Genomic DNA, 25,974 nt, shown 5'->3' on the forward strand with positions numbered 1-25,974 from the left:
ACAGCTCATTTGCTCCACATTTATATTCATGTAATTAAACATTCATCTCAGACAAATATTGGAAGATGTTTAGCAACACTGTAAATACAACTTCATGACTTGTCAATGCTGTGTAATAAAAATGCTGCGTACTAAAAAAAAAACCCACACACAATCAAATGTCTTGATTTGAAAATTAAAAAAAATGAGACACGTTGGGGTGTCAAGTGCAGTTTTGAGGATGTTTAAAAGCAGAGAAAGATTCATCCTCACACCAAGCAAAGTTTGCATCCAAGAGTAGAAACATTTGTGATCAATAGAGAGCAAAACAGAAGATTTCTGGACTTGGACTGAGGAGGCTGCAGATGTTTGTGGCACATGAACGGAGGGCCTCAGAACAAGAATGTAACCCTTCATTTAGACTGTGTACATATCGATGATCATGCACCCTCTGTTGATGGAGACGGATGTATTACTGCACTCTGTATTGTACAAACTGAATTTTTTCACAATACATGAATACAACATATGGAAGTACCTTGTGTCAGCTGCTAATAACCTTTCAAACAACAGATGTGTTCATGTAGAAAAGATTTCCCAACACTTCAAACAAGTTGTGTATTAATGAAATCCTGTCAAAGGCTCATCGCACTCTCAAAAATGAAGGAAAAAAAAAAACCTGCTTATAGCTCTTGAATTTTTGGTGCCCCACGTTCAGGGTGAAGAGAAGTCAAATCCGTGTGCTGATGATTCGGGGTCCACGCTCTTCACTTTTCAAGTCCAGCTCTCATAGGAGATCATAGAAATAGTCCAGTCCTTGTCCTAACTCCCATAAAGAGATCCCTGTTCCCAGTTCAGTCGCTAAAGAAATCCTCAGGTAGATGGACTGTAAAATAAAACTAATGTTAATCTCCACATGTAGAAGTAAACCTCAGTCAATAAAGTGACAGGAAACGGTTTGTAAATCATCTCTGTGTTTACTCATGAACTTATCTGAAAAAGACTCACCTTCAGTGACGGATAGTACACCACATGCTTCACTGCATTGTTCCTGAAGTGAAAGTAACAGATGTTGTTAAAAGATGCTGCTGGAAGTTTAAGATTTCAGCCATAATTTGTTGTTATTAAATAAGTACCTCTTGTAAGTGAAATAATGCTCTCCAGAATATTCGTCCCAGAGATGTTTCGGCCTGTGTTCTCGCAAAATCTCGATGTACCTGCAGGAAATCAAAGACAAGTTTAAGACAGAGAAACAAGACTTTCAGGGACTTCAGCGCTATCAGTCAAAGTTAGAAAAGTTTGTCTTATTTCACACGAGAGATTTCTGTATTCCAGTCAGTTTAAAGAGTCAAAAATTTGATGACAGTTCAACATTTGTTGCAGGTTTGATCAAACACCTTCCACACAGGGTGCTTTCCCCCAAAACTTTAACTTTGATTGTTGCTGATTTGGTCATGAATATTTTATGTTCTGGAGAAATAGTTATGATGTGAAAGTTCTTTAAAATGGGCTTTAAAGGCAAACTCAGAACATCAAAGTCTGTTCACGGGTCTTTTGGTGTACGACTGCATAGTGAGAAAAGCTGCATAAAGCCCTTTGTGGCTCCAGAGGGAGCTGCGTGAGATCTGATAAACTGCCCCGAGGAAGCATCATTTGGGACTGAAAACTACAAGTTTGAAGGTAAAAAAAATGTGGGGGTGTGGAGTTACAGAGAAGTGAGCTTACCAGACCTCTGAAGCCCACTCCTCATCTCTGCTTGAGGCTAGCGGCCCGAGGCTACATTAGCCACTACTAGCAATAACACCAAAATTTAGAATAAAGTGTTCCAGCAGTATTATCTCACCTTCCTCCCAGGATTGGCTCTGTTCCCTGGCTTGCAAAATCAAGGCCATACAAGTTGAGCCCTAGCAGGATCTTCTGCCTCCACTGAGTGTTGGGTGCAAGCTGGAGGACACAGTCTCTCACCCAGGGCAGGGGAGAGCTCGGGCCCGGCCTGAAACAAAACGAACGAAAGAACTCAGGACATGGTCTACATCGATGCTGTGAATACCACCTAAAACATTTGACCACGATGAATTTCTGGACATCACTTGTCTGTGACGCTCACCTGGCGCCGCTGGAGTAGTCGTACGTCATGAGGCTGAATCCATCGACGACAGGGGCTAACTGCTCAAACTCCTCCCTGCCAAACATACCCGGCTGCCCCGTACTGATCGTGATGGACAAGCAAAAGAATATCAGCACTGATTTCTCCTCTTTTTTTTAGCATTTACAGTCGCCGAACATACAAACTAGTATCACTCACCTCGTCACAGCAGGTGGGATGACAAGAATGCAGTCTAGTCTTTTAGCCTTCAAAGCCTCACATATGTGCTTCACCAAATGGACCAGCTCCCTGTACGGAGAAGATTTCACATTTAGATCGTCTCAGTCAATGCTGGTCAGAGTAACAATACAGAGATGTCCACCAAATAACTCACTTTCGTTTGTTCCCTCCCAGCTGGCTCCACAGCTCCAAGGTGAACCCATCGAAACCTTCGGTCTGTAAGGCCACCGCTTCATTAGACAGACACAGGACGAACAAAACACTACCGTAAGGGAGTTAAAGCTACTTGATTACCTTTGCGACATCCACCAGCTCACTTCCCAGCTCTTCAATTTCATCTTCACTCCCCAGCACGCTCATGTAGTCCTGGTAAGACCAGCCATCAAACAGCAGCCGAGGCACTGAGGGCAGAGACACGAAAATGACCTGATTGTCTTCTCTGAAACCGTCTGTGCTGACCCACATCAACAGAGCTGAGGGCAGAGGGGAGAGCATCTACTCACCCATCCTGACTTTTTTGTTCGACTTTCGTACAGCTTTGACCCAGCCTGCAAAGACAAAAGACCCCTTCACTGTATGTACATGAGACCGGAAAGTCCTTTCCATCTGACTGTCAGTGGAGTGGATCTGCTACCTGGGTCATGATCGTGTAGTCCAGTGACGTCGAAGGTTTCAGGTCCCCGTCGGCGGAGCTGAAGCCACACTGGAGACACTGAGGTGAGTTTAGAGCCAAACATCTTGGCGATGTCATAGCCGTGGGAATTCCACTGGGGGGTGGCAGAAATAAGACATGTCATTTAAAGATAGTGAGTCAAAATATCAAAGGATAGTTTGCCAGGTCTTTTTTATAACACCGAAATGTCTGGATGCTTGTTGAAAGAGTTATCGGTCACTTCAGTTATCGGTCACAGCATTCATTGCCCCTCTGCACACTGACCAAAGTGAGGCCCTCTTTGTACAGCTCCAGTGTACGAGAAGGTTACAATGGATAGCTTCTTAAGTTAAAGGCGGGGTGAGCGATTCTGTGGACGCCACTAAATCCCACTAAACAATGGGTCTTTAAACATCAGAAAATAGTAAAAAAAATAAAAATTTGCAGAACCAAAGGCGACACGGTCAAATTGCTCATTTTATCCAACAACCCACCTATAAAGCCCAGATCTTAATCTTACAACCGATACTGTAAAGTGCATCAAGTGCTTGAAAAATGCAATAAAAAAAGAAACTTTGAAGGATTTGGCTCAATTCAACTAAGACTCATGATGCCGTGTTTGCTTCAGGTGAACTCTGGATTTCATCCCTCCTCTTTAAAGAAAGGATCTCTTTACAGGCATTTTTTGTGAGGGATAACTGCAGCGACAAACTCCTCCAATGCACAGGTGGGCATGTGAGTACTGCATTAAAACAGACTTGAAAAATCCTCAACTTATCCTTTAATGCTGTGCAAAAAGTGCCAAATGCTGAACAGCTGCATGGGAGAAGGTGGATCTGCTGGCGGCTGGATTTCAGACTTACAGGTGTGACATATCCAAGCACTTGTCCTTGAAATGTTCTCTTGATGTGAGCACAGTATCTCTTTTCCTCCTTCACTATGTCTTTCCAGTGCGGGTCTGACACAACAAGGCCTCTCTCCAACACAGACAGCTCAGCTGGAGACGTCTAAACAGTGAGATCAGAGAGGAGAGACCCCATTTCAGACAGAAAATCAGCATCATGACTGGACATGACAGGTGAGGATACTGGCCTCTTCCAGAATCTGCAAAATTCAGGTACGTCCAGTGACATAGCGGGTATACAGAGGAGGCTTTGCAACATATGCCAGCTCTCACCTTTTCTCAAGGTAAAGCCCTGAAGTTACCCACCTCGGCCTCAGCTTTATGCGACTTCTTTGCATCAGATTTTGAAAGTGTGGCACTGACCAACCAGCAGCATGAGATGGCGTGCAGCAGGAATAATGTCGTTCTCATTTCCAAAAAAAAAAAAACAAAGCACGCAGTGGAAAGGAGTCGTGAAGCAGTTCAATAAAAATGGGTTAGTTAGCTCAGGTCTGCAGGTTTGCAGTGCAAATGCTTCCTTCCTGACTGAGATCTGGCAGATTATCAACCAGCATATCCTCCTGCGGGTTGAGATGACACAGAAGAACGCGCCAAAACAGCCCTGTTTACACTGCTAAGACATACAGCCCGGATTTATGACAAATAACCTGGCTTTCACTGTCGGGTGGTCGATGCCAGTTTGACTGACAACTTAGCTCAACGTGTTTCTATCTGGAGCGTCAACCTAGCTGGGCGACTTCCGCCTTCTGTGATTTTCAAAATAAAATGCGCGTGAGATAAGTCATCTGAGCAGATAGGTGGCAGTGTAGCTATCATGCTAACAACCTAGTACAATAAAAGAAGACGACAGAGCCAAACAGACAAACTGGTGTAATCTCATAGAGGCTATTTCCAAGAGATTCCCAAATTGTGCGGCATGGTTAACATTTCTTTCTCTGTCTTCTGCTCTTCCGGTGTCTCTCCACAGGGCTAACATCAGTGGGTGAGTGTCGTTGTCGCATGCTAAGTGTAAGTTAGCCAAAGTAAATGGTTTTGAGTGAAGTGTGGCTAGCAAGCTAACATGTCAGCATATCTGTGAATGAGGAAACTTTAACATATAACGCATTTCAAACCACTCGGCTGCTGTTTTCTTCGCATGTGTTACTCTTAACGTCACCTCCAGCCGAATATAATAATACATGAGAGGCACAATTTTGGATTGTATATACCACCATATTGGTAAATGCATGGACTGTGAGAGTCAGAGGTGGAAGAAGTAGTCAGGCTTGTTACTTAAATAGAGCTGCCAATACCTCAAAGTACTATATTCAAACTTTGTAGTTGGTGATGAAGTATGAAGAAGGGTTATAAAATTAAAATACTCTCGTAAAGTACCTCAAGACTGTGCTTAAGTATGGTATATAGTGAGGAACTGATCCATCCACAGCTTAAGTTTTACCAGTCAATGTGACCAAGTGTATAACATTAAACCTTAACAGCAGTTAGTGAGTAGGTCATCTGGTTTGTATGTTTTTCATCTTCAGTGAAGAAGTACTAGCACGTTTTGGATCTGTGCTGTAACACTGATTGTCTTCTCTGTGTTTTTAGGAAGCGATGGCGGTCGAACAGTTTGTGTCAAAGACACTCGAGCTTCTGCAGGAGGAGAGGGAGGCTGAAATAGAGGAGACCAGGTTTGTCAAATAACATTCAATTTGGGGGACAGATGCAAAAAAGAGTGCTCAGAAATGAAGCAGCACAGGCAGATTTATTTATTTAGTTTGAGGAAAACTGACCTTTATGTGTAGAATCAGTGAATTTCCTGTATAGCTGTTTCTATAAAATCACAGCATCTTGTTTTCTGCCCACAGGATATGGCAAGAGAACATCTCTCTGAAAGATCTTCAAAATAAAGGAGTTTGCCTGCTGAAATTGCAGATCGGGAGTCAGTCTACAGGCCTGTATGGTCGCACAGTCATCATCCTCGAGCCAAGAAGGCATCTTGGTTTCTCATCTCTGCCGAGCAACAGCTTTGGACCCGGTGAGACGGAGGATCTCAATAAAGATCTGTGCGTTTTTTGTGACTTAAGTGTCATATTTTGTCTAATGTGACATGTATGTCTTTTGTTACAGGGGACATAGTTGGCTTGTACGACACTGGCGGATGCACTGCAGCCTCACAGATTGCCACAGGATTAGTGACGAGGGTCAGCCAAGCATCTTTAAGCGTGGCCTTTGATGATTTGAAGGATGGCCTCAGCTTTGACACAGATGCTTTTTACAACCTCTTAAAGTTGGCAAATGATGTCACCTACAAACGAATGAAAAAGTGAGTGACACCTGCGATGAACTCACTGTAATGTCTGCTCTGAACATGTAAGACATGTTGAAACAGCTTGTTTTCACTGTGTTTTGTGCTTGCAGAGCCTTGAATGCATTAAATGGATACAGCAACGGACCAGCTGGCAATCTGATAAATGTTCTGTTTGGAGACTCAAAACCTTCGTCTCAGTCACAGCCAAGTAAGCCACACTTCACAAAGCAAGCGTATTGTTCACCCTGATCACCATGTATCATACACTGCACGCACTAATTCTTGGTTTTCTATTGTGCCTCATCAGATGAAGTTGAGTTCTTTAACTTGAACCTGGATGATTCCCAGAGAGAAGCTGTGTCCTTTGCTTTGTCTCAGAGAGAACTGGCTGTAATTCATGGACCACCAGGAACAGGGAAAACCACCACAGTGGTGGAGACCATCCTGCAAGCGGTCAAACAAGGCCAAAAGGTGCAGAAAGTGGATTTTTATGAGTATATATGAGAATAATTTTCCTCCTGTTGATTTTTTCACTTACAATTTCTCTCATTGTCATCTCTTGCTGCAGTTGTCTTTGCAGCATCTCAGTACAGACAGGCTCATTTTCATGTTTGAATTCTCTGTCTGTGCAGGTCCTGTGCTGCGCGCCCTCTAATGTGGCTGTGGATAATTTAGTGGAGAGGTTAGCTCGGTGCAAGGCGAAGGTCCTGAGGCTGGGACACCCTGCCAGACTGCTGGAGTCCATACAGAAACACTCACTAGACGCCATCCTCGCTCAGAGTGACAACGCAAACATCATCACTGACATCCGTAAAGACATCGATAAAGCTTTTGTAAGTATTTTAGTGTGTGCTCCTGCTGACATTTGTGCCATCTTGATTGATCTGTACAACCCTGATTTTTTTGTGTTGTAATGTTTTGTATATTTTTTTTCAAGCTGGGAATGAAGAAGATGCGTGAGAAAGGAGAGCGGGTGAACTTCAAAAGGGAAATTGGGGAGCTCAGAAAAGAGCTGAAAACCAGAGAAGCCACAGCAATCACCCAGATCCTAAAAAGTGCTGATGTTGTGTTATCAACCAACACAGGTCAGTCGTGGCTCGAGTGTAGAAACTGATATTCAGTTGCTGCAGTGATGATGAAAGGCAGTCACGGAGCACTCGTCTGTGTCTGCAGGTGCTTGCGATGACGGCCCTCTGAAGTTCCTTCCAGCAGAGCATTTTGATTGGGTGGTGATAGACGAGTGCGCTCAGGCCCTAGAGAGCGGCTGCTGGATCGCCCTGCTCAGAGCGCGCAAGTGCGTTCTGGCCGGAGACTACAAGCAGTTACCACCTACAATCAAGTCACAAACGTAAAGGAAACAGGTTTTCCTCCGTCCTTTTTAAGAGCTTAAATGTTGCTGATTCCTGATTCTTATATAGAAATGTGAGTTCTTGTATGATCCCATCAGTCACAGTAAGAGGCTGACTGAGAAATGTGTTTTCAGGCCCTTTTGTAGGATCGCGTTAGATTATGTTTGTGTTTTGCTGCTCATTGCTCTCTTTTTGTACTCCGCAGGGCTGCATCAAAAGGCCTGTCCCTCAGTCTGATGGAGAGACTTATCCAGATGTACGGGGACTCAGTGGTCCGCATGCTAACAGTTCAGTACCGCATGAACAGCGCCATCATGGAGTGGGCCTCCAAAGAGATGTACCAGGGAAGGCTAACGGCTCACAGCTCTGTAGAGAGACACCTGTTAAAGTGAGTGTGAGCTTGGTGATGGGAAGTATCTCATTTTGGTACCAACAGTGGAGCAAGTGATTTTTTAAAGTACTAATACCAAACTGTGTTAAAAGTGGATGTCAGCATTAGTCTACATTACTGACTTAAGTACAAGTATGATCAGGACAATGTACTTAATCACTAACAAGTATGCAGTTTACTAGTGTAAACTGCTGTGTAGTTTGAAAATGTCATATTTTATAAACTCTTCACACATTTTGTGTGTAAAAATCTAAATTTTTTGAGTAACTTGTAACTAAAGCTGGCAAATAAGTGAAGTGTTAATCAAGTACAAGTACAGTACAAGAGTAAATGTACTTTCTGCCACTGATGATGATCCATCAAACATTATGTGTTTGATGTAAAAGAGATCTACCAGGAGTCGCCTGCGTTGAAGAGACCAGCACGCCGTTGCTGCTCATCGACACTGCAGGCTGCGGTCTGAGTGAGATGGAGGTCACAGACGAGCAGTCCAAAGGCAATCAAGGTTCGCCGGTTTTATTGTTAAAAATAAAATTACTTTATTACATTTACTGTGTTGTGGGATCTAACAGGATGTTCACTGTATCCTCAGGTGAGGTGGACATTGTTGAACTGCACATAAAGGCCTTGACTGAAGCTGGGCTTAAAGCTAAAGACATAGCTGTTATTGCTCCGTACAACCTACAAGTAAGTCACTGATTTGACCTGTTCAGTAAAATACATCTTAACCTCTACTATTGTACTGTGTAAAACTTTATTCTTTGTACGTCCTGTCAGCATTTGACAGGAATCATCATGAAACTTGGTAGGCTAACGTGTGTGTTTTTTTTACTTTTTATCTCTGTAAAGGTCGATCTTCTGCGTCAGAAACTTTCCGTGAGGCATCCAGAGCTGGAGATAAAGTCAGTGGATGGATTTCAGGGCAGAGAGAAGGAGGCCGTGGTGTTGTCGTTAGTTCGTTCCAACAGAAAAGGTCTTTTTTTTTTTTTCTTCTGTGAGGTTGTGTCTGTTTCTGCCACACTGTGAACAGTGGCGGCATTCATTGACACATATACACACATCTTTGTTCATTGTTTTATTTTAGGGGAAGTTGGATTTCTGGCGGAGGACAGAAGGATCAATGTGGCCGTTACACGTGCGAGACGTCACATCGCTGTAGTGTGCGACACCCAAACTGTCCAGAATCACCCTTTCCTGAAGTCCCTCATCAGTCACATGACTGAGTTTGGCGAGGTCAGAACAGCGTTTGAGTATCTCCGAGACATCGTGCCACAGAACTACACCCGCGACCACAAAGACACAAAGATCAGTACGTCCACCAGCAGCTCCGTGTCCACCAAACAGAAGGTTAAAGACCAGCCGAACAGCAAGGCGAAGCAAGGACAAAAGAAGTCCGCAGGTAGCAGCGGTAATGAGAACACTGCTAATGCTAAGCACACAAAGTCCTGCATAACAGCACTGACTGAGGAGGAGAACAAGAACAGATACGCTGAGATCAGAGAGCAGGTGGAGAGCTTTCTGAAGGACTTAAATCGCAGTGAACTACAGTTTCCATCATCCTTTAACTCTCATGACCGCCTGCTGGTCCACCAGGTCGCTGAGGAGCTGGGCCTCATGCATGAGAGTAAAGGCGAGGGGAAAGACAGGTGTATCACCGTCTCCAGGCCCCCAGCGTCAACTCCAGCTGAGGAGCCAACGCAAGAAGAAGAAGTCCAGGAAGAGGAAACAGTCCCAAAACCCCAAAACGAGCCGCTGTGTCAGCCTCCATTAGACCTGAAAAGTTTACATCTGGAGCGAATGAGGAGGGAACAGCAGAAAAGGGAAGAAAACGCTCAGCAAAAAAAGCAACACAACAACATCCCACCAGCGTCATCATCAAAGAAGTCCAAGTCAGCCAAAGGTTTGTCACACAAACATCTGATTTGCAAGTGTTTTCATAACCTGTCTGCTCTGATACGTTTGCAACAAATCAACTCCACCATTTCTCCCCAAGGAAAGACCCGAACAAAGGCAGGCGCCTGCGACATCGCTGCCGCCGCCACTCCAGACGATGACTTTGACGCACTTATCTCTGCCGTCAGGAAGGCTGACAGTGTGTGCAGCTTTGTCAAGTGCAAAGCTTCTGTGCTAACACTTGGACAGCTTTGCCTGTTCTGCAACAGGCAGTATTGTCTCAGTCATCACATACCAGAGGTGAGACAGGAGCAGACACAGCAAGTAGGATTTGTGTTGCTTTGATAATGAGGTTGCTGTTGAAAATGTATGGGTGCAAGAAAGAACTTTATAAGTTTAATGATATTTCACCATAAGTCAAAGCTCAAATGTAAGACAATTTGAGATTTTGTGCCTCTTTGATCTGATTGTCACGTCATAAACCTTTTCTAGGTTCACGGCTGTGGAGATAAAGCCAAGTCTCATGCTCGGATGAGAATAAGCAGAGAAGGCGTTCTTTATGCCGGGAGTGGGAAGAAAGACAAATCCATGGACCCCAATAAGAAAGCCTATCTGCAAAGGAAGCTGGACTCTAAACTGAAAGACATGGCATCACAGAGGAAACCAAAAAAAGAGGACAGTTAATGGTACCAAATCAACTCTATAAATTAACAGAACTGACGACTTTGTTCTGAACATAATTAAACAGTTTAAATGTTTTAAAACGGTGGTCGTCTCGTTTGATCAAATACACAGTTTGATACAGTTCCAACTGAATTTGTTGAATGAAGCACTGATTCTTCAGTATTTAAACTGTGCGACTTCCTACGTCCCTCATTTTTGTCAATTATAGCAGCTTTGACCAGTGATGGAGAAAATATTCACATCCTTAAATAAGAGCACTCATGCCACACTCTGAAAATACTCCACTACAAGTAAAAGCCTTCAAAACCTTACTGAAGAAAAAGTCTAAGTATTATAAGTAAAATGTAATTAAAGTATGAAAAGTAAAAGTATTCATTGTTAAGTACAACAGTCTCTGTAAGTGCTTTTCTGTTATAAATGATGTTCTTGGATTAATGCATTGATGTGTATGTTGCATTTCACTGCTGTAGATTTTTAAGGTTGAACTAATTTTAACTTCTTTATATGCTGTTAGGCAGTTTAATCTACAGCAATCCTTTATATTGTATAAGATCATCATGTTTGTAACATTGCTGTCCTGTGAGAACCACAGATCTCAGAAAAGTCAAGAAAAACAGCCTGTTTTCAGCTCTGTGATGATGCATTTTCCAGCTAATCTGAGAGAGTTTGTCATAGTTTATTTAGCTTAAGGAGGAGGAACACCTATTCCTTCAGTTCAAAAATCAAAAAATCACCAAATTTGTAGACATGTGGTTTTCACTGGTCAGGAAGGGTATGAACAACTACTTAACAAAGTAACTGAAACTTTCAGAAAAGTGTAGTGGAGTAAAAAGGGCAATATTTGCCTCTGAGATGAAGTAGAGTAGAAGTATAAAGTTGCATAAAATGGAAACAAAGTACAGCTACCTCAAATTTGTACTAATGTACAGTATTTGAGGAAATGTACATCTAGCTATAAGACACACACACACAGAGTCACGTGTCTACTGCATGTGAGTCTACTCCACATCCACTGTTACTGTCAGAGGACAGATTGTCAGCCGGCTGGAGTTTTTCTCCTCGTCATACAGTCCAGGGGAGAAGAAGGGGAAAATCCTCTCTGTGAATCTTTCACTGAAAGTGTGTATTGTTGTCAAGTCGGCTGCGTTGATGAAAACTACCTTTCCTTTGTCATAGTCCAGTTTTACTGTAATCCTCTTGGGCTTCTGCTTCAACGTGAGCTTGGTGCGAGGCGAGGTCTGAGCCCAGAATGTGTCTCCGTTGCACAGGCCGATCACCCAGAAGCCCTCGGTTGGATTGAGGAAGACGGTGCTCTTCCTTTTGACGGACTCTCGGGCCACTCCAATGTACCATTCCTTACCCTGGCCCACCTCCACGGTCCAGCTGTGCTTTCCAGATGTGAAGCCGGTGGCTCCCAGCACACACACACGGCTGGTGCAGCGTTCAGGGTTGTCAGGTAAGGGCTGCTTATTGCTGTACTGCACACACGTCAGCTCTTCGGAGAACTTTAAGTTGGACTGGGCCGTGTTTGGATCCAGAGTGATGGGAACTGAAAGTGTAAACAAGGCTCAGAAACACTGAAGCTTCGTCATCGTAAACTGTGACCCAGGCCATCATCTGCTTACTCACCATATTTGACAAGGCTCATCATCTTCTTCCATACCCCAAATTTAAGTAATCCCAGGTGCGTTGCAGAGTTAATCAGGATATCTCTGATACACTCCGGCTCTCGAATGTTGCATTTCGCCCTGAAACACGATATAATAATTACAATATTGTCTTATCTTGACAGATAGTGCTAATTTTTGCAGATTGTGAGAAGTGCATACCTTTTCTTTGTCTGCTTGTAGTCCTAAAGTCACAGAAAGAAAGTGAAGAAATGCAGAGTAATATCAGAGTATTGGTGACAGACCTGCACCCAGTCAGAGGTTTTTCAGGTCAAAATCACACAATATGTATCACCACACTATATGTACACCACATTTGTGTATCATCGACATAAAGTTGGTAATGGAGGTGATGGATAATTATGTTGGAGCACATGTGGTGAAAGCGCAGGTGTTGGTGACAAACTTCTATCATGTTATGTAAATACTGGCTGTAAATGTACCTGCAAAAATGCTAAATCCGTTTTTCCGAGAGCCGACTCAACATCGCTGATAGTGGAGCAGAGGGTTTTGATCTGGTCCTCGATGGTTTCCAGCTTCTCGCACATCACCCGCCTCTTGATTTCCTCCTCCTGTTTGAGCACCTTCAGCCTGCACTTTTCCTCCTCCCGAAGGAACAGGTGTAGCTTCTCGAACTCCTCCCTGATTTCTTTCTCGTTTTGATCAGCTTGAGTCTGTCATGTTGAGGGAGCTGGTTATTCTTAGCAGTAAACAAAAGGAATGTCTTTGTGGCGCGCTGACAGATTTTCCTCTCAGTACGACGCTCACGAACAGTCACACATGTGAGATTCAGCATTAGAGTGTTAACACAGTAAACCTCGCACAGCCCATGTCATGTAATGATGCATTCAATGAGTGTACCCCCTTTTACCGTGATATAGCGTTTTGTTTCCTCCCAGTGCTCCTTTGTCTTGTTCAGTATTTTGAGCTTCTTCCTCAGGGACTCCAGCATGGTGGAAATTTCAGGCTGAGGCATTCACAGAAGAGTCATCAGTTAAAATCTGGAGCTGAATCAATCAATCGATTGATAGAAAATTAATTAGCAACTATTTAAGTAATCAATTTGCAGCTTTTCTCTGTTTTACATCATTGTAAACTTGATTTTATTTCATTTGAATCAGAGGATGTCACCTGGGCCATTTGTCACTATTTTGACGTTTACTATTGACTGATTGAGGAAACTTATGGCACGTTAATCAATAATGAGAATAAAAAATAACAACCACAGTCACAACAGATCTTTGTTCTCACAGATAACTAATTGAATTCTGTGTTTTGTGAGCGGATGAACAGTCAATCCCCCTGTTATTTACCACTTTCTATTTTTACCCTACCTTCTTCTGTCCCGCCGCCTCCTCCACCGGGCAGCACTCGTGAACTTTATGCTGTTTTGATGTTTGGCACACCAGACAGATGGGCTCTTCGTCATTCTGACAAAAAATCTTCAGCTTCTCGTTGTGAAGGCGGCAAACTTCTTGATTCCCACCGGCTCTTTGCACCTGATATTCGTCTGCAGCTATCTTTAGTGCCAAATTGATAGGAGGCCTCCCAGGGACAGACACGGTGCGACACACAGGACATTCTCGACATCCTTTCCATTCCCAGAATTTCTGTAAACAAACTCTGCAGATATTGTGGCCGCATTTCAGGAGAACCGGGAGGCAATAAATGTTAGAGCATTGAGGACAAAGTAAGTCCTCTTCGGAGGGTGAGCTGGTGGCTGCCATCAGGTTTGAAGTGTTCCTGTGAATTGCGGTTACAGGAAATGTTTCTTCCTGCTCTTCAGGTGTAGTGACTTCAGGCGGGACAACCCAGAACACATGGTTGAAACTTCTGTAAATGTTGGCAAACTAGTACGACAACATCTTGTATGTCAAAGCTGTCATCTGTTAATAAGTCACAGTAGCAGACACAACACACAATACAAATAGTCAATAGCAGCAGGACACTTATATTGACTTTCGGTGCACTTTATTGTTCATGATGAGATGTTTCCATATGCAACACAGTACCATGGTTTGACTCAATGCATAAATATATTAACAATGCATTTTAGTCAGACTCTGAATCATTAAAATCATGGTTATATCAACGCGATGTCTAGAAAAACATAACAATTCTACATGTACTTAAATGTCCTGTTATACTGCATTCATCCTCTGAGGAAGGCAAAGCTTAGAGGCAAAAACAGAGGTAGTTTAAACCGTGATAGATGAGTGGCTCTGCTGTCAGTTCAATCATATTTATACCCCAGAACCAAGCACAGAACGTGTAGATAGTGTCTATGCTTTACATTGACTGCACTACAGGTAAACAGACAGTGAATCAGCGTGTTTTGGGACCTCAGACAAGAGCCAGGTGCCGTTCAGGTGGGAGGTCAAGTAGTGACGTGCTCTCAGAATGAGAAACGTAAGTGCTTGTGCAGTAAAGGTAAATGTGTTGGTCTCTCTCTCTTCTCATGCAGTCAACCCACTCACATGTTGTATGGAGAGAGAAAAGTTTCATATTTTAAAGCCACAGTGTGGTGTGTTTTCCTCAGGATTGATGATTTGACAGTGAATGTCTCAAAAGGGCTTCATAATATTTAAATGCTTTTATCTTCGCTGTACCAAGCAAACAATTAACTTAATCAATTTCAAGGCTTTTAAGAGTTCTGGAGGAAAATCTGCTGTGTACAAAAAACCTTATTTAGGCCATGATCATTTTTAATTAATATGGCTTTTTTCCCCTCAAATCACAATATGTCTAAAATAAATTGAACTAATATATAACACTGTAATAAGCAAGTATGAAATAAGTAAATACACAGTTTGGTGGATTCATTATCTGATGTAATCCAACCCTGTTGCTTGGCATTGTGAGTAAAACATGCAACGATAAATGATGTGATAGCTCTCTTTTTTGGCGTCATGTAAATAATCTCCACCTGACTATCAAGATTTTACCAATTACTTAATATTTACATGTGACTACAAGTATGAAGACACTACATTAAAACATACTGTGTGCATCTGCTCTACTTAATCATTTGACGAGTGTGTGATTGGTCAAAGAAGATCCTTTCCCAATAGGTTTCCTTCTCCACATTATTATGCTGATGACTTAAGAGTAAAACATTCCCAAATGGACAGAAAAGGAATTTCTATGAACACAATGTGTGTTGATCCTGCTCCTTAATCTCAGTGAATAAGGAAAACAAAACAAAACAAAACAAAAAAACAGCTGCATGTACCTGTTTTGTAAAGACATACTAGTTTTTGAATGGTTAAGAGATTTTAGTTCGTTGTTAGATTTTACAAAACACCTCAAATAAATCAAACTTTCAAAACATTAACATGAGAATAGTATGTACATGAATACAATAATAAATATACCATGTATGAAATCAGTTCAACTCAGAAATGGCTCTGTGGATGTTCTGTAAAAGGTAATATAACAAATCCTGTGACTACGATTACGGAGATACGACTGAAGATCATTTCATCTTGATTCTAATAAACAATTCTAATGCATAAAATAGCAAATACAAGATATAAATGCTCTTTGGACGTCCATATTCGTCCAGATTCAAATTCTGCAACAAATGGCCGGTCGCCAGAGACAAAGCAGATTCTTTCTTCTTCAGCTTATAGTGAAATGTGGCACTGTTCCTCCTCAGTCGGCTGTAACTCACAGACCGTCTGTCTGTCAATGAGGCGGATGCCTTGATTGTGTCCTCAGAGCCGCACTCTGCGACACTCTGGGTTCAGTTCAGCATCCTCTGCACAGAGCAGTGAATCATCACTCCTCAAATCTTCAGCACATCCCGAGGCTGCCTGCTTCTCTCGGATAAGTCAGGAGCCTGCGAGGCGTCATGCTGTGTTCTGCAGATCCAACGCACGAACGCGGTCTCACAATCACACGAACGCAGGCTTCATGGAGGACTTGAAACATTTAGGACAACCCTTTGTCCCGTTTGTCTGCAGACACCTGAGAGGATAAAACAGCCAGGCGTCACTTCATGTGTCAAAAACAATGAAAGGCAACAGTGCTCTATGCTAGAACACCCACTTGAGATGGAAAATGTGGGAACAGGGTAAGGCCTGCAGTTTTTGGTCCCTGTCCCCGATGGACTCTCCACACATGCCGCAGTAGAGCTCCAGCTCCTCGACACACTGCAGGAACTTCACCACCTGCTCTCGGAGCTCCTCCTGCTGCCCCCGGCTTCGATAAATCCCTTCACTCAGGCAGTGAACCTTCAGTGTACAAAGCTTCAGACACATACCAGAAACAGGCCGTCAATGTCACATATAGATTGTGCGTGTGTGTGTGTGTGTGTGAGCACTGTCATACCAGCTTGTATGATTTATCTGAGTTGTGTGCAGGGCTGCAACTAATGCTTATTTTCTCGATCGATCGTTTTGCTGTGTATTTTCTTGATTAATTGTTTTGTCTTAAAGTGTATTCAGGCTACGTTTGCGTGTGTCCAGTGGTGGAAAGTAGCTGAAGTAACTCCTCCAGTCTAAAATGTTTTTTCTTCTTATTCCTTCAGTTGAATGTTTGGGCGTCACGAGTATACATTTTGCAGGACTTTCACTTTATTGAAGTATTTCTTCCACCACTGTGTGTGACAGTAAGTCAAGAGTGCAAATGGCATTTTACTTAACAAATTACTATAATGATTATTGGATTATTAACATAGTTACTGATTAATTTTCCATCGACTTATTGATTAACGGGCTAATCGCTGCAGCTCTAAATGTGTGGTTCGTCCTGTTTAAGGAGCATCAGTTACCTTGTTTCCCATTCCATCTGCCAATTCCTGTGCTCGCTGCAACGAGTCAAGAGCCTGGAAAACAAACAGTGGTGGAGGGTGTGCCATAAATATACATAAAACAATTCTGTCAGTCATATTTTGCTGCTGAGATTTATACATAATTGTAAGTACTTTGTCAAATTCTTTCTGCCCAAGCCAACACTTCGCAACTCCCAGGTAGACCTGTGTTTGTCCCAGCCGGTTTCCGATCTCAGTCATGATAGCCAGTGCAGACTCGTAGCGAGGGAATGCTTTCTGGATGGATGAAGAGAAATACCAGATAAAGCTCACCATATAGATGGAAAAAAAATGAATATTTGAGTCAAAACGTTTCACCTTACATCAACGTCATGCCTGGAGCGGTGTATGTCTGCAAAGTTCAGTAAGCACAGAGCCTGCAGAGGACGGTCACCATGCTGCAGAGCAATCTTCATGGATTCCTGTTGACAGAGGCAGGAGAGAGGAGTTTGTCTGACCTCCTCGCGTGTGATACCAAAGCTCTGCTGAAATCACCTTTTCTTTAAGAGTCTACAATAACCAGCACCAATGGGTAAACATACAAGCGTAACAGTGCACTGAGCATCCTCAGGCGCCATCCCTTCCCTCTGTAACCTTATGCTCAGGTAGACAAAACAAAAGAACTAAAGAAAAAAGTGCATTTAATTATGAGTACACACTTTAGTATGTTGAAAGTTGTATTTAAGATGTGCTTAAATATAATAGAATTATACTATTGTTGTGTTCTTGGATACTCCCGCCTGTCAAAATGGTACATTTTTAACAGATTTGCGAGAGTACAACCTACGTTCTTAGGCACCTCAGGTGTGTCCTTGGGTGTACTTAGATTGCACTTACAGCATTATCATCCACCACCACACTATATACGTATGTAAAAAAGGACGAATGACGTATCACAGGTATACCTCTCTGAAGAGCACATACCTGTCTGTTTGTTTCCATTTAGTCAGGTTTAATATCAGTAGATAACACTAAATGTAACAGCATTATTAAACTCCTAAAGTCCTTAAGTCTCATTACAGATGCAAATATGTTACAGGGTGCATTTAATTAAAAGCTACATTTTATTAAACTACTTTTACAAGCAGCATGCACTTATTGCATTTAGCGGTTTCGGTATCAGCAGACTTCCAAATTAACCAGACTGAGAAGTGATGCAGAATGTGAGACGTTGTTGTTTCGCTGTTGGCTCTGTTGTCTGCTGGTATTCTAACTATGACAAGATGCGTAAATTGTTTGGCTAAAAGCGTTTGGCAAATGTAATAAATCTGAAATGCATCCTGCTGTCTTGTTACTATACTTTTACACTCCACGGCAATGACATCAAGTTATTTTTCACCCTCGGTACATAATTAGAACACAGTGAAGACTAAAGTGACCCTCTTCATTAACACCTTAAACCAGCGCCTCTGTGAGCATATTTTTGTCGAGGTCTAAGGCTGCTACAACAGAACAACTGGTGCTTGCACCTGTCGGCTGCACAACATCTACTGTATCTGCAGCTCCGACGCCAGAAGGCAACAGGCGACTTTTTGAGGAAACAAAAACTGTGACATCCTCCGCAGAGCTGCACCAGTTTGTCTTCGTGGGATGAATCCCTGAGGACGGGAATCATGTGTTGGTTATAAAACAATACCTCACAGCATTCCATGGCGTCCGGCAGGCGCTCCAGTTTCCTGTAGGCGACAGACATGTGGTACTGGCTCATGGCTCGATACTTGAGGCTCCAGCCCTTGCCGTAGTCATTGACGAGCTCAGCTGCTTTGCAGGGGAAGAACAGGGCTTTTTCATAGTCCTGTTGGCAGAGATTATTGATGAGCAAGACCTCTGGTGTCCACTTGTTGCCCACAAATGGCCATATCTTAGTCAAACGTCCTATTCAGACACTACTTACATGGACTTCCCTTCCTATGACAGTATTCAAACAAATGATCTTTTAGAAAATGAGGATTTTTGATATATGCATCTTCAGTGTTATGACCAGTAATACTGCACGTTTTGTTTGCTAAAATAATGTGACGTAAAGTGCATTCTTCAAACGCTACTTCACCACAATCCCATTGAAACCAATCCTCCCTGGGAAGCCGAGGGATTACTCTTACAAATCTCTGATGTCAGTGGTACTACATAAGCCCTGCGCCGGCCAGGCTGCTCACTCCGCCCGTGTTTTACAATGCCCAGCACTACATGAGCTAAACATTGATGATGTTTGCTTGGATTCTCTGCAGTGTTATCATACTCTGCAAATAGACTGGCAACATTAGTATTGATTGCATAATTAAGACACACATGTAATCCAATGCTGTTTTACCTGTCTGCAGCAATCAGACTACACCTCCTGCAAGAATCATTTTTAAAGAAAGCCAAAAGGCAACGCTGGGCAAAGACTAGGGTGTGGTATTTGCAGTGCAGTGTGCATTAAAATGACCTAAATCAACTTTCAGCTCAGAACAATCATTTAGTTTGTAAGAAGCACCTTCAGCTGGACATAGATGTTTCCCAGACTGCAGCAGACTCTGCACTCCAGCATCTTGTCGTCGTTGTTGTGGGCGTAGCGCAGGGCCTTCTCGTAGCTCTCCAAAGCTTTCTGGAAGACGCTGAGGCCCAGGAAGGCGTTGCCCATGCTAAGACATACCTGGCCGTTGAGCTGCAGGCTAACGGTGGTACCCTGCATGTTTAAGCAGGTTTTGCAGTAGGACACCGTTTTCTGGAAGTCGCACAGCTTCTCGTTGCTGCGCGCCAAGTTCAGGTAGCCCTCTGTCAAGTAGTCTGGGTCCTCCATTTCTCTGGCTGTGTCGATTTGATCGAGAGCGTACTGCAAAGAGAGCGTAAGGTGATGGAAAACTTGCAGGCGAGTTGTGAATAATAAGATGGATGTTGAGTGTTAAATTCAAATAGGTGCTGGGTAAAAGAGGAATGATATGATAGATTTATTCAAAGACATAAGGCCTCTACTTTTTAAAGCCTTCATTAAAGCTGTGTGAAAGAGAGTGGGTGCCGCTTGAGTTAAGATGATTATGTCAACAAGACACCCCACACTGATACTCAGGTTGCAGGGCACTTATTTACTCTGCATCGCGTGGAAGCCACAAATTAACCCATGCTTCTCAAGATCACTGTAAATGGAACCAAGACGGTGACCTTTGACCTCTTTACGTTCAATAATCACTTGGACGTCGTGGAAATGTTAAAATGCCGCTACAGCATAAACTGCAAACATGATGACATATAACACTGATGAGATATACGTTGGCATTCAGCGTCACCCACCCACATACACACACACTACTGCGGGTTGCATAACAAAATATGATCACACAGTATTAAAACTGTGAGAAATGTCTTCACATGAATTATTGAAACCAAATGACAACACAGCTATTTAGAGTAGGAATATTGTATTTCCCCTAAAATAAACCTTGAACGCTGATTACATGTTCTCTGGTTAACTCAAGTGTTCTTACCTTGAGCATATCTTTATATTTTCCCATTTCTGAGTGAGCTGTGATCAGGCACCCCAACACCCGGAACTTCCCTCCAGGATCTGAGGTCTTCTCCAGCACTTTTGTCCAGACATGGAGGGCTTTGTCTGTCTGATTGGACTGATACAACCTCAGGCCCTTCTCTATCTGCTGCTTGGTTTGGTCCTGGCCCATCTCTGGTGCAAGGCGCCTCATAAAAATATTCATTCGTTTAGGCCATGCAATTTCGGTGAGGCAGCAAGAAAGTAGATCCTTGCCATGCACAGTACAGCTCCAAAGAAGATCCCTTGAAGATGATCCTCTCAGAGGTCGGAGCCAGACGGCCTAGCAGATCCCGCTCTCTCAGCTCCGGCTGTGCTGAGACGGAGAGGAAACTGGATCCACCGAGGCAAAACGGCAACACACCAAGACCATTATCACCAATCGTGTCGCAGAGAGCCGGAAAAACGCCTTCCCCATTTAACCCTGCGATGATCCCATGTCGCCATCAAGTGTTCAAAAATTCTCCCTCAGATTTCCGTTTGAAAAATGCCAAAGAAACACGTTTCCCAGTGGAGTGCTCGCAGAGATATCCCAGAATATCTACTCCCTCCACACCCCAGCGAAAGGAATTCTCAGCACCCCCCGTGTCCAACCCCCTCCACCTTCCTCCTACTGCTGGCGCTACAGCAGATGGCCTTGTCACTCTAGACCATGTGTCCCTTCAGGAATTCTGTCCTGCCCTCAGCAAGCAGTCCCAAGGTCACTTAAGCTCCTAGCGATCTACCTTCACACCAACCCTCACTCACTGGCCAAACTGGACTACACATTTTTACATCACAACCCCCTGGAGCATTAAAAACACACATCCACAAAATGGACCTGACCACACCCTTACATGTGGGGCTGTGAACTGTGATACGGGGGCTATAAACAGCTTTATTGCCCAACATTAAGGGACTGCATGTCAGATGGTGCTCGTAGTGGCCGTCAGTTCCTATTGGGAGTTCTTATGGAGACGCATATGCGGCCCCAGAAACCCCCACCCCTCATCTTGGCGTCAGCAACTGATGCTTAGAATAGTTCACAAAGTCTGACATGTTACTGGGTTTGGGTTTCAACTGCACAGCCTCCTGCAACACATCAATGGGATCAAAGTTTTGGCCTCTCTGTAGTAGCTTTCTCTCCTTCAACACCCCTTCTTCCCCCTCCCAAGGACAAAACAGGCACCTTTACCACCTCGCCATTCACAAGATGCATTACTAATCCAAAGATAAATACTGTTGGGAGTTATGTCTTTGTTGAGGCAAAGCTTTCAGTTGCGCCATTTCTAAACCCATCACTGTATAATTGCAAGAATGAAACCTCCTTAATCCCCAGTAATAAGCATAATATTAATAGTAAGAGGCTGTTAAAGCATAAAGGGCCATGAATATCAAAACAAACAGCGACAGCATGTAGCGACAGTGATATATTTAACATTTCTGTTCACGGTTTAACTTGAACACAGTACATTGAAAAATAACATTTTAAGACAAGAAACTGTGAAAAATTGAAAAGTTAGAAAACATTGTCTGTCATCAGGTTTATGATTCTTAAAAGACTTGAAATTTGACATCTGAGGATATTTAGCCTACAACATCATGATACACGTATTCACATCCAATATACTGACGGACGTTTTATGATCAGTCAAGGTTTGTACAGTGGAGTTGTTCATGCGTGTCGATAAACAGGCAGTGCACAGGGAAACAATGTGGGTTAGATCATCACTGGTTACAGCATCATCACAAACTATTTGACTTCTCAGCTAAGGGATCCACAATGAGACACACAAATACAAGCAAGTGACACACACACACACACACGCACGCACGCACGCACGCACGCACGCACGCACGCACGCACGCACGCACACACACACACACACACACACACACACACACACACACACACACAGAGTGCTGAATTGTTTCTACTGGTCTGGTGGTGAAGTCAGAATGAAAGGAGTGACACAGAAACCAGCTGGTTTAATACATTTAGGGCAGGTCTCCTCTCAGGATGTCTGACAGTGAAGTCATGGTAAGTTACCCAACAGTCTTCCCTGATTCTCTGTGGCCAGTTTGTGGACCACAGCGTGGACATCCGGAGGACAGTTTAGGCCAAAACAAACTGCCAGTTTGTGAGGAGGATTTTTATTCCTCTGATAACGGAGACGACCGACGTGGCCGGGTTAAACTTCAACGTGTTTGCGTCACCTTTCTTACACTTGTCCCTGAAGACGTAAATGCAGCCATTACAGCTTGCCACCTTCCACAGAGAAGGAACGCAGCTCCACACCTCAGGGAAGCGCAGGCGGGTGAAGCTCTCCAGCAGAGGGTTGTAGCACACCAGGGAGTCTCCCTCTGCTACGATGAAGATCACGTCCATGTGGACCGCAGCGTGCATGCAGCCCGCGAACGGCAGCATGTAAGGTTTGATCTGACACTTCTGGGAGGCGGTGTCAAAGCACTGAATCAGTCGAGATGGCTTAGTAAAAAAGTCCATGTCGTTCTCCTCTCCTCCGAGCAGGTAGATGGTGCCTCCCAGGTTAACGCCAGCAGCCCCTGACACTGCAGTGTCCAGCTGGCTGGTCTCTGTCCACATGTTGTCCTTCACTGTGTAGTAGATGACGGCGTTAGAGAGTGTGTCCTGCAACGTCTTACCTCCCAGTGAGTAGATAGCATCCTCAGTAGAGACAGAGACCATGGTATGGTGGAGGCGGTCTCTGGGCAGTGGGGCACAGCGCTCCCAGTCCATGGTGTGCATATTGCACTTCCACATGCGGCGAGGTATAGACCCCCCCACCACGTACAGGTCTCCTCCGTGTTTACAGGCTGCAGTGATCTGATGGCATAAACTGTTCTGGCCGCTCACGCTGATCGCATCGTCCTCGTCGCAGTGAAGTGAAACAGCCAGGGAGTGAGTCCGTGTCTCCTCTTTACCAATCAGGTAAATGTGGACGTTCTCACCGATTTCCTGTAGACATACAAGATAAAGACAGCGGTGATGAGAAGAATTACAGCAGACATGAGATGAGAGCACCCTCTCCATCAATAGTTCCTCTCAGCTCTAGATGAAAGGATGTTACCTTGAGATTTTCTTGAAGGATGCAAGAAAACTCCTCTCTCTCCACCTTGTTGTGGTTTATCCACGACTCGATGGCCACTGTAGGATTCTGGGAGCTCGGCACGCCATCTGTGGAGTAGAAACAAGCACAGAGCCGACTAAGTCACATTCATAAAATGTGTACCCATTACATTTCATCTTTACTGCATAGTTAATAGTGTAGAGGCAGGTAGGAAACTGGGGTGGTGAGACGGGTGGTGCATACCAGGGGCATTGTGGTCATATCATAATTGCCTTAACTATTTGGCTACAAGGACGCCCCATAAAAAGTTCAAGGTTACAGGAATATCTTTTTTTGCAAATCTTAATAATTACAAAAATATGATAAGACAGCAATGGGTAGCACCTTTGATGATGTCCAAGAGCAGACAGAGGGGCAGATTAAGAAATTCTTCGGCCTGATGCAGCTGGGCCAAGTGGATTTTAGCACAGTGCTTGGCTGCAGTGTACAACTCCTGGTCACTGTGTCTGTCCGCGAGCCACATCACCTGGGCAAAAACAGGTAATCACAAAACTAATTCAACACGAGTATGACTAAGTAGCATAGACTACAAGGCTTGCGAGAAACAGTGAATCACCTGCAGGCAGTTCTTGACCTCGACTGTCCGTGAGAGGAAGCGGGAGCATTCCTCAAACAGTGCAGTTAGCTGGTACATATCTGCCATCTCATAGGTGTCCTGCAGCTCCTCCACCCTCAGTTTAATTGTGCCATGATAGATGTAGTCAATCAGCAGCTGGAAGACGGTGGCACTGACATCCTTCAGCTCAATAGAGCGGTTGTGGGACTCTTTGAGGTTGGAGGTGAACATGGAGCGGAAGAAACTGCTCTGCGCCGAGAGCACCAGCCGGTGCAGATGAAACTCTTTGCTGTCCACAGTGACAGTGACATCAGCAAACAGGCCGTCCTCCAGACACAGGTCCATGATGCTCTTTACAACCCGGCTGGAGTGGGAGCGGTCGGTGAAGGTGTATCCCAGAAAGTAGTTCTCCTCTCCCACAGAGCCCCCAACACTGAGGCCCCCGTCCTCGCTGGACTCCATCTTTGCTGCTCACCTGACAAAGTCACAGAACAGCATAGACTCCGTTTAGACCCAGTTATCAGTTTATAAGACACGTCTCGCTAAAACTAATGTAGTCCAACACAAAAGCCCTGCAATAAATCCTGCCTTTGTCAAGTTATAATGATCAGATGTTGTTGAAACTGTTGAGGGCTGTAGATGTTGTTTTTCGCCAAACTGATACTAGAGACCGATATGGATGTGGTATTGGAGGGTGATGACAACAAATCAGCCAATAATAATTTTAACATAAATAAACGATAAGCATTTTTGATAATTATTCTTATTTTTTACTTGAGATCATGCAATATACTTTATATAATTAACTTAAAAAAAAATCTGTAATCAGCCGACATACCCAGACAAAAAATAGCAAAAATATGCCAGATACATCGGCGTGGGTGATGTCTCCCTTTAGCTCTGGTGTTGATTCAGTATTATTATGATTTTGGATGATATATTTTGTGGCGCTGTGTTGCGTTACACTGTGTTACTTACAAGTGTTTCTATTCACTTTTTAAAATCATCACCACCCCATTTATTTCAACTAGGAAAGGGTAAATATTGGACAACTACCAGTAAGAGACAACATAAATAAACACCCGATATGCTTTTTGAGACAGTATCGAAATCTCTGCATGTTATGTGATGTCCCATTTAACAACATCTGATCTCAAATAAGCTTGACATCAGATGAACAACAGACGCCAATTCATAGCTCATACAAGTGTACACGTTTAGCTACTGACTGGCTATGCTCTGCTAAAGCTAGCTGTGTTTACGTTAGCACCCACAGCAGCTAATGGTAGCTGGCTAACGTTGCCACAAGTGAAAATTCAGCGTAAAGGTAAAGTTATAACTAGGGGTGGAAATGAGACAAAAGATTTCTAACATTTAAACCATGAATGCTAAACAAGCGTGGTTACCTTTATTTCCACTACTTTACCATTCAGGTGCAGCTGAACTCTTCACCGGAAGTAAATAAACTTTTCATTGTCAGTTATGAAATGACGCAATGGTATCAATGGGTGCTACTGCCTCCATGTGGTGAAACTGCGTTACTACAGTTATTTTGTAAATACACCGTCTAAATGTAGATGATGCTATATGAACCTCTAAAAATTATGCATTTTTTTAAACAGCATCTACTGTATAGCATCTTCACCACATGCATGAGGTTTTAAGGTTATATTGTATCTTATGCAATTTCACATAAAGCCAAAGAGGTGAGCTTTAAAATCTTGAATGCAATTTTTCCATCCACTGAAATCTTCCATAAAACGTTTCATTAAGATAATAACACCTGTGGATTCTGTGATACAGATACTGAGACTGTAGT

The 25,974-nt window shown here is 43.5% G+C and overlaps 5 protein-coding genes across 13 annotated transcripts; 1 reads left to right on the forward strand and 4 right to left on the reverse strand.

Annotated features, from left to right (window-relative positions):
* Nucleotides 1-5: 5 nt before the first annotated feature.
* On the reverse strand, nt 6-4,611 carry chid1 (chitinase domain containing 1). Its single transcript, XM_076733856.1, has 12 exons — nt 4,168-4,611; nt 3,821-3,964; nt 2,940-3,072; nt 2,809-2,853; nt 2,600-2,706; nt 2,460-2,521; nt 2,285-2,374; nt 2,087-2,188; nt 1,823-1,972; nt 1,116-1,196; nt 988-1,030; nt 6-865 (listed from the first exon to the last, which is right to left on the reverse strand). The coding sequence occupies exons 1-12, from the start codon at nt 4,270-4,272 to the stop codon at nt 767-769; spliced, it is 1,161 nt and encodes a 386-aa protein (XP_076589971.1). The 5' UTR covers nt 4,273-4,611; the 3' UTR covers nt 6-766.
* An 80-nt stretch (nt 4,612-4,691) lies between these two features.
* Nucleotides 4,692-10,906, forward strand: ighmbp2 (immunoglobulin mu DNA binding protein 2). 2 transcript variants are annotated; one of them, XM_076734166.1, is made up of 16 exons: nt 4,692-4,843; nt 5,449-5,531; nt 5,709-5,878; nt 5,971-6,166; nt 6,262-6,359; nt 6,459-6,622; nt 6,784-6,984; nt 7,089-7,236; nt 7,325-7,499; nt 7,706-7,888; nt 8,278-8,396; nt 8,484-8,578; nt 8,741-8,864; nt 8,976-9,791; nt 9,885-10,084; nt 10,277-10,906. In XM_076734166.1, exons 2-16 carry the CDS (start codon nt 5,455-5,457, stop codon nt 10,466-10,468), a joined length of 2,958 nt encoding a protein of 985 aa, XP_076590281.1. In that variant the 5' UTR covers nt 4,692-4,843; nt 5,449-5,454; the 3' UTR covers nt 10,469-10,906. The 2 variants fall into 2 exon arrangements, with proteins under 2 accessions (XP_076590281.1, XP_076590280.1); XM_076734165.1 differs by having other exon boundaries at nt 4,798-4,869.
* Nucleotides 10,907-11,466: 560 nt separating this feature from the next.
* LOC143321651 (zinc-binding protein A33-like) lies at nt 11,467-13,862 on the reverse strand. The gene is made up of 6 exons (XM_076732106.1): nt 13,470-13,862; nt 13,007-13,102; nt 12,579-12,809; nt 12,298-12,320; nt 12,098-12,216; nt 11,467-12,017 (listed from the first exon to the last, which is right to left on the reverse strand). Exons 1-6 carry the CDS (start codon nt 13,860-13,862, stop codon nt 11,467-11,469), a joined length of 1,413 nt encoding a protein of 470 aa, XP_076588221.1.
* A 2,149-nt stretch (nt 13,863-16,011) lies between these two features.
* Nucleotides 16,012-20,637, reverse strand: rapsn (receptor-associated protein of the synapse, 43kD). Of its 8 annotated transcripts, XM_076733611.1 has the most exons (8): nt 20,413-20,637; nt 19,425-19,763; nt 18,585-18,743; nt 17,272-17,370; nt 17,063-17,185; nt 16,910-16,963; nt 16,186-16,385; nt 16,012-16,104 (listed from the first exon to the last, which is right to left on the reverse strand). In XM_076733611.1, the coding sequence occupies exons 1-8, from the start codon at nt 20,635-20,637 to the stop codon at nt 16,032-16,034; spliced, it is 1,272 nt and encodes a 423-aa protein (XP_076589726.1). In that variant the 3' UTR covers nt 16,012-16,031. The 8 variants fall into 8 exon arrangements, with proteins under 8 accessions (XP_076589726.1, XP_076589734.1, XP_076589730.1 ...); XM_076733619.1 differs by lacking the exon at nt 19,425-19,763 and having other exon boundaries at nt 20,413-20,604; XM_076733615.1 differs by lacking the exon at nt 18,585-18,743 and having other exon boundaries at nt 20,413-20,604.
* A 1,230-nt stretch (nt 20,638-21,867) lies between these two features.
* kbtbd4 (kelch repeat and BTB (POZ) domain containing 4) lies at nt 21,868-25,630 on the reverse strand. Its single transcript, XM_076732066.1, has 5 exons — nt 25,562-25,630; nt 24,156-24,630; nt 23,924-24,065; nt 23,540-23,646; nt 21,868-23,427 (listed from the first exon to the last, which is right to left on the reverse strand). Exons 2-5 carry the CDS (start codon nt 24,615-24,617, stop codon nt 22,567-22,569), a joined length of 1,572 nt encoding a protein of 523 aa, XP_076588181.1. The 5' UTR covers nt 24,618-24,630; nt 25,562-25,630; the 3' UTR covers nt 21,868-22,566.
* Nucleotides 25,631-25,974: the final 344 nt, after the last annotated feature.

The sequence above is a fragment of the Chaetodon auriga genome, chromosome 6 (assembly GCF_051107435.1).
Source record: "Chaetodon auriga isolate fChaAug3 chromosome 6, fChaAug3.hap1, whole genome shotgun sequence".
Classification (NCBI taxonomy): domain Eukaryota; kingdom Metazoa; phylum Chordata; class Actinopteri; order Chaetodontiformes; family Chaetodontidae; genus Chaetodon; species Chaetodon auriga.

Bases quoted from the DNA above. Each gene is read 5' to 3' on its own strand.
- kbtbd4 (XM_076732066.1), bottom strand. From the start codon at position 24,617: ATGGAGTCCAGCGAGGACGGGGGCCTCAGTGTTGGGGGCTCTGTGGGA. The intron at 24,066-24,155 runs GTGATTCACTGT...GTTTTTGCCCAG, and splicing joins AGGTCAAGAACTGCCTGCAG to GTGATGTGGCTCGCGGACAG. The intron at 23,428-23,539 runs GTAACATCCTTT...GTATGTCTACAG, and splicing joins TCCTTCAAGAAAATCTCAAG to GAAATCGGTGAGAACGTCCA.
- LOC143321651 (XM_076732106.1), bottom strand. From the start codon at position 13,862: ATGGCAGCCACCAGCTCACCCTCCGAAGAGGACTTACTTTGTCCTCAA. The intron at 12,810-13,006 runs GTAAAAGGGGGT...TCAACATGACAG, and splicing joins AAACAAAACGCTATATCACG to ACTCAAGCTGATCAAAACGA. The intron at 12,018-12,097 runs GTGAGTAAGCAG...TTACACTTTCAG, and splicing joins GATGAGCCTTGTCAAATATG to TTCCCATCACTCTGGATCCA.
- chid1 (XM_076733856.1), bottom strand. From the start codon at position 4,272: ATGAGAACGACATTATTCCTGCTGCACGCCATCTCATGCTGCTGGTTG. The intron at 3,965-4,167 runs GTGGGTAACTTC...CTCACTGTTTAG, and splicing joins CGCATAAAGCTGAGGCCGAG to ACGTCTCCAGCTGAGCTGTC. The intron at 2,854-2,939 runs GTAGCAGATCCA...TTGTCTTTGCAG, and splicing joins ACTACACGATCATGACCCAG to GCTGGGTCAAAGCTGTACGA.
- rapsn (XM_076733611.1), bottom strand. From the start codon at position 20,637: ATGAATATTTTTATGAGGCGCCTTGCACCAGAGATGGGCCAGGACCAA. The intron at 17,371-18,584 runs GTATTGTTTTAT...CTCTGTCAACAG, and splicing joins ACGCCATGGAATGCTGTGAG to GAATCCATGAAGATTGCTCT. The intron at 16,105-16,185 runs GTGGGTGTTCTA...TTATCCTCTCAG, and splicing joins TCCCACATTTTCCATCTCAA to GTGTCTGCAGACAAACGGGA.
- ighmbp2 (XM_076734165.1), top strand. The intron at 5,879-5,970 runs GTGAGACGGAGG...CTTTTGTTACAG, and splicing joins GAGCAACAGCTTTGGACCCG to GGGACATAGTTGGCTTGTAC. The intron at 8,397-8,483 runs GTTCGCCGGTTT...CTGTATCCTCAG, and splicing joins GCAGTCCAAAGGCAATCAAG to GTGAGGTGGACATTGTTGAA.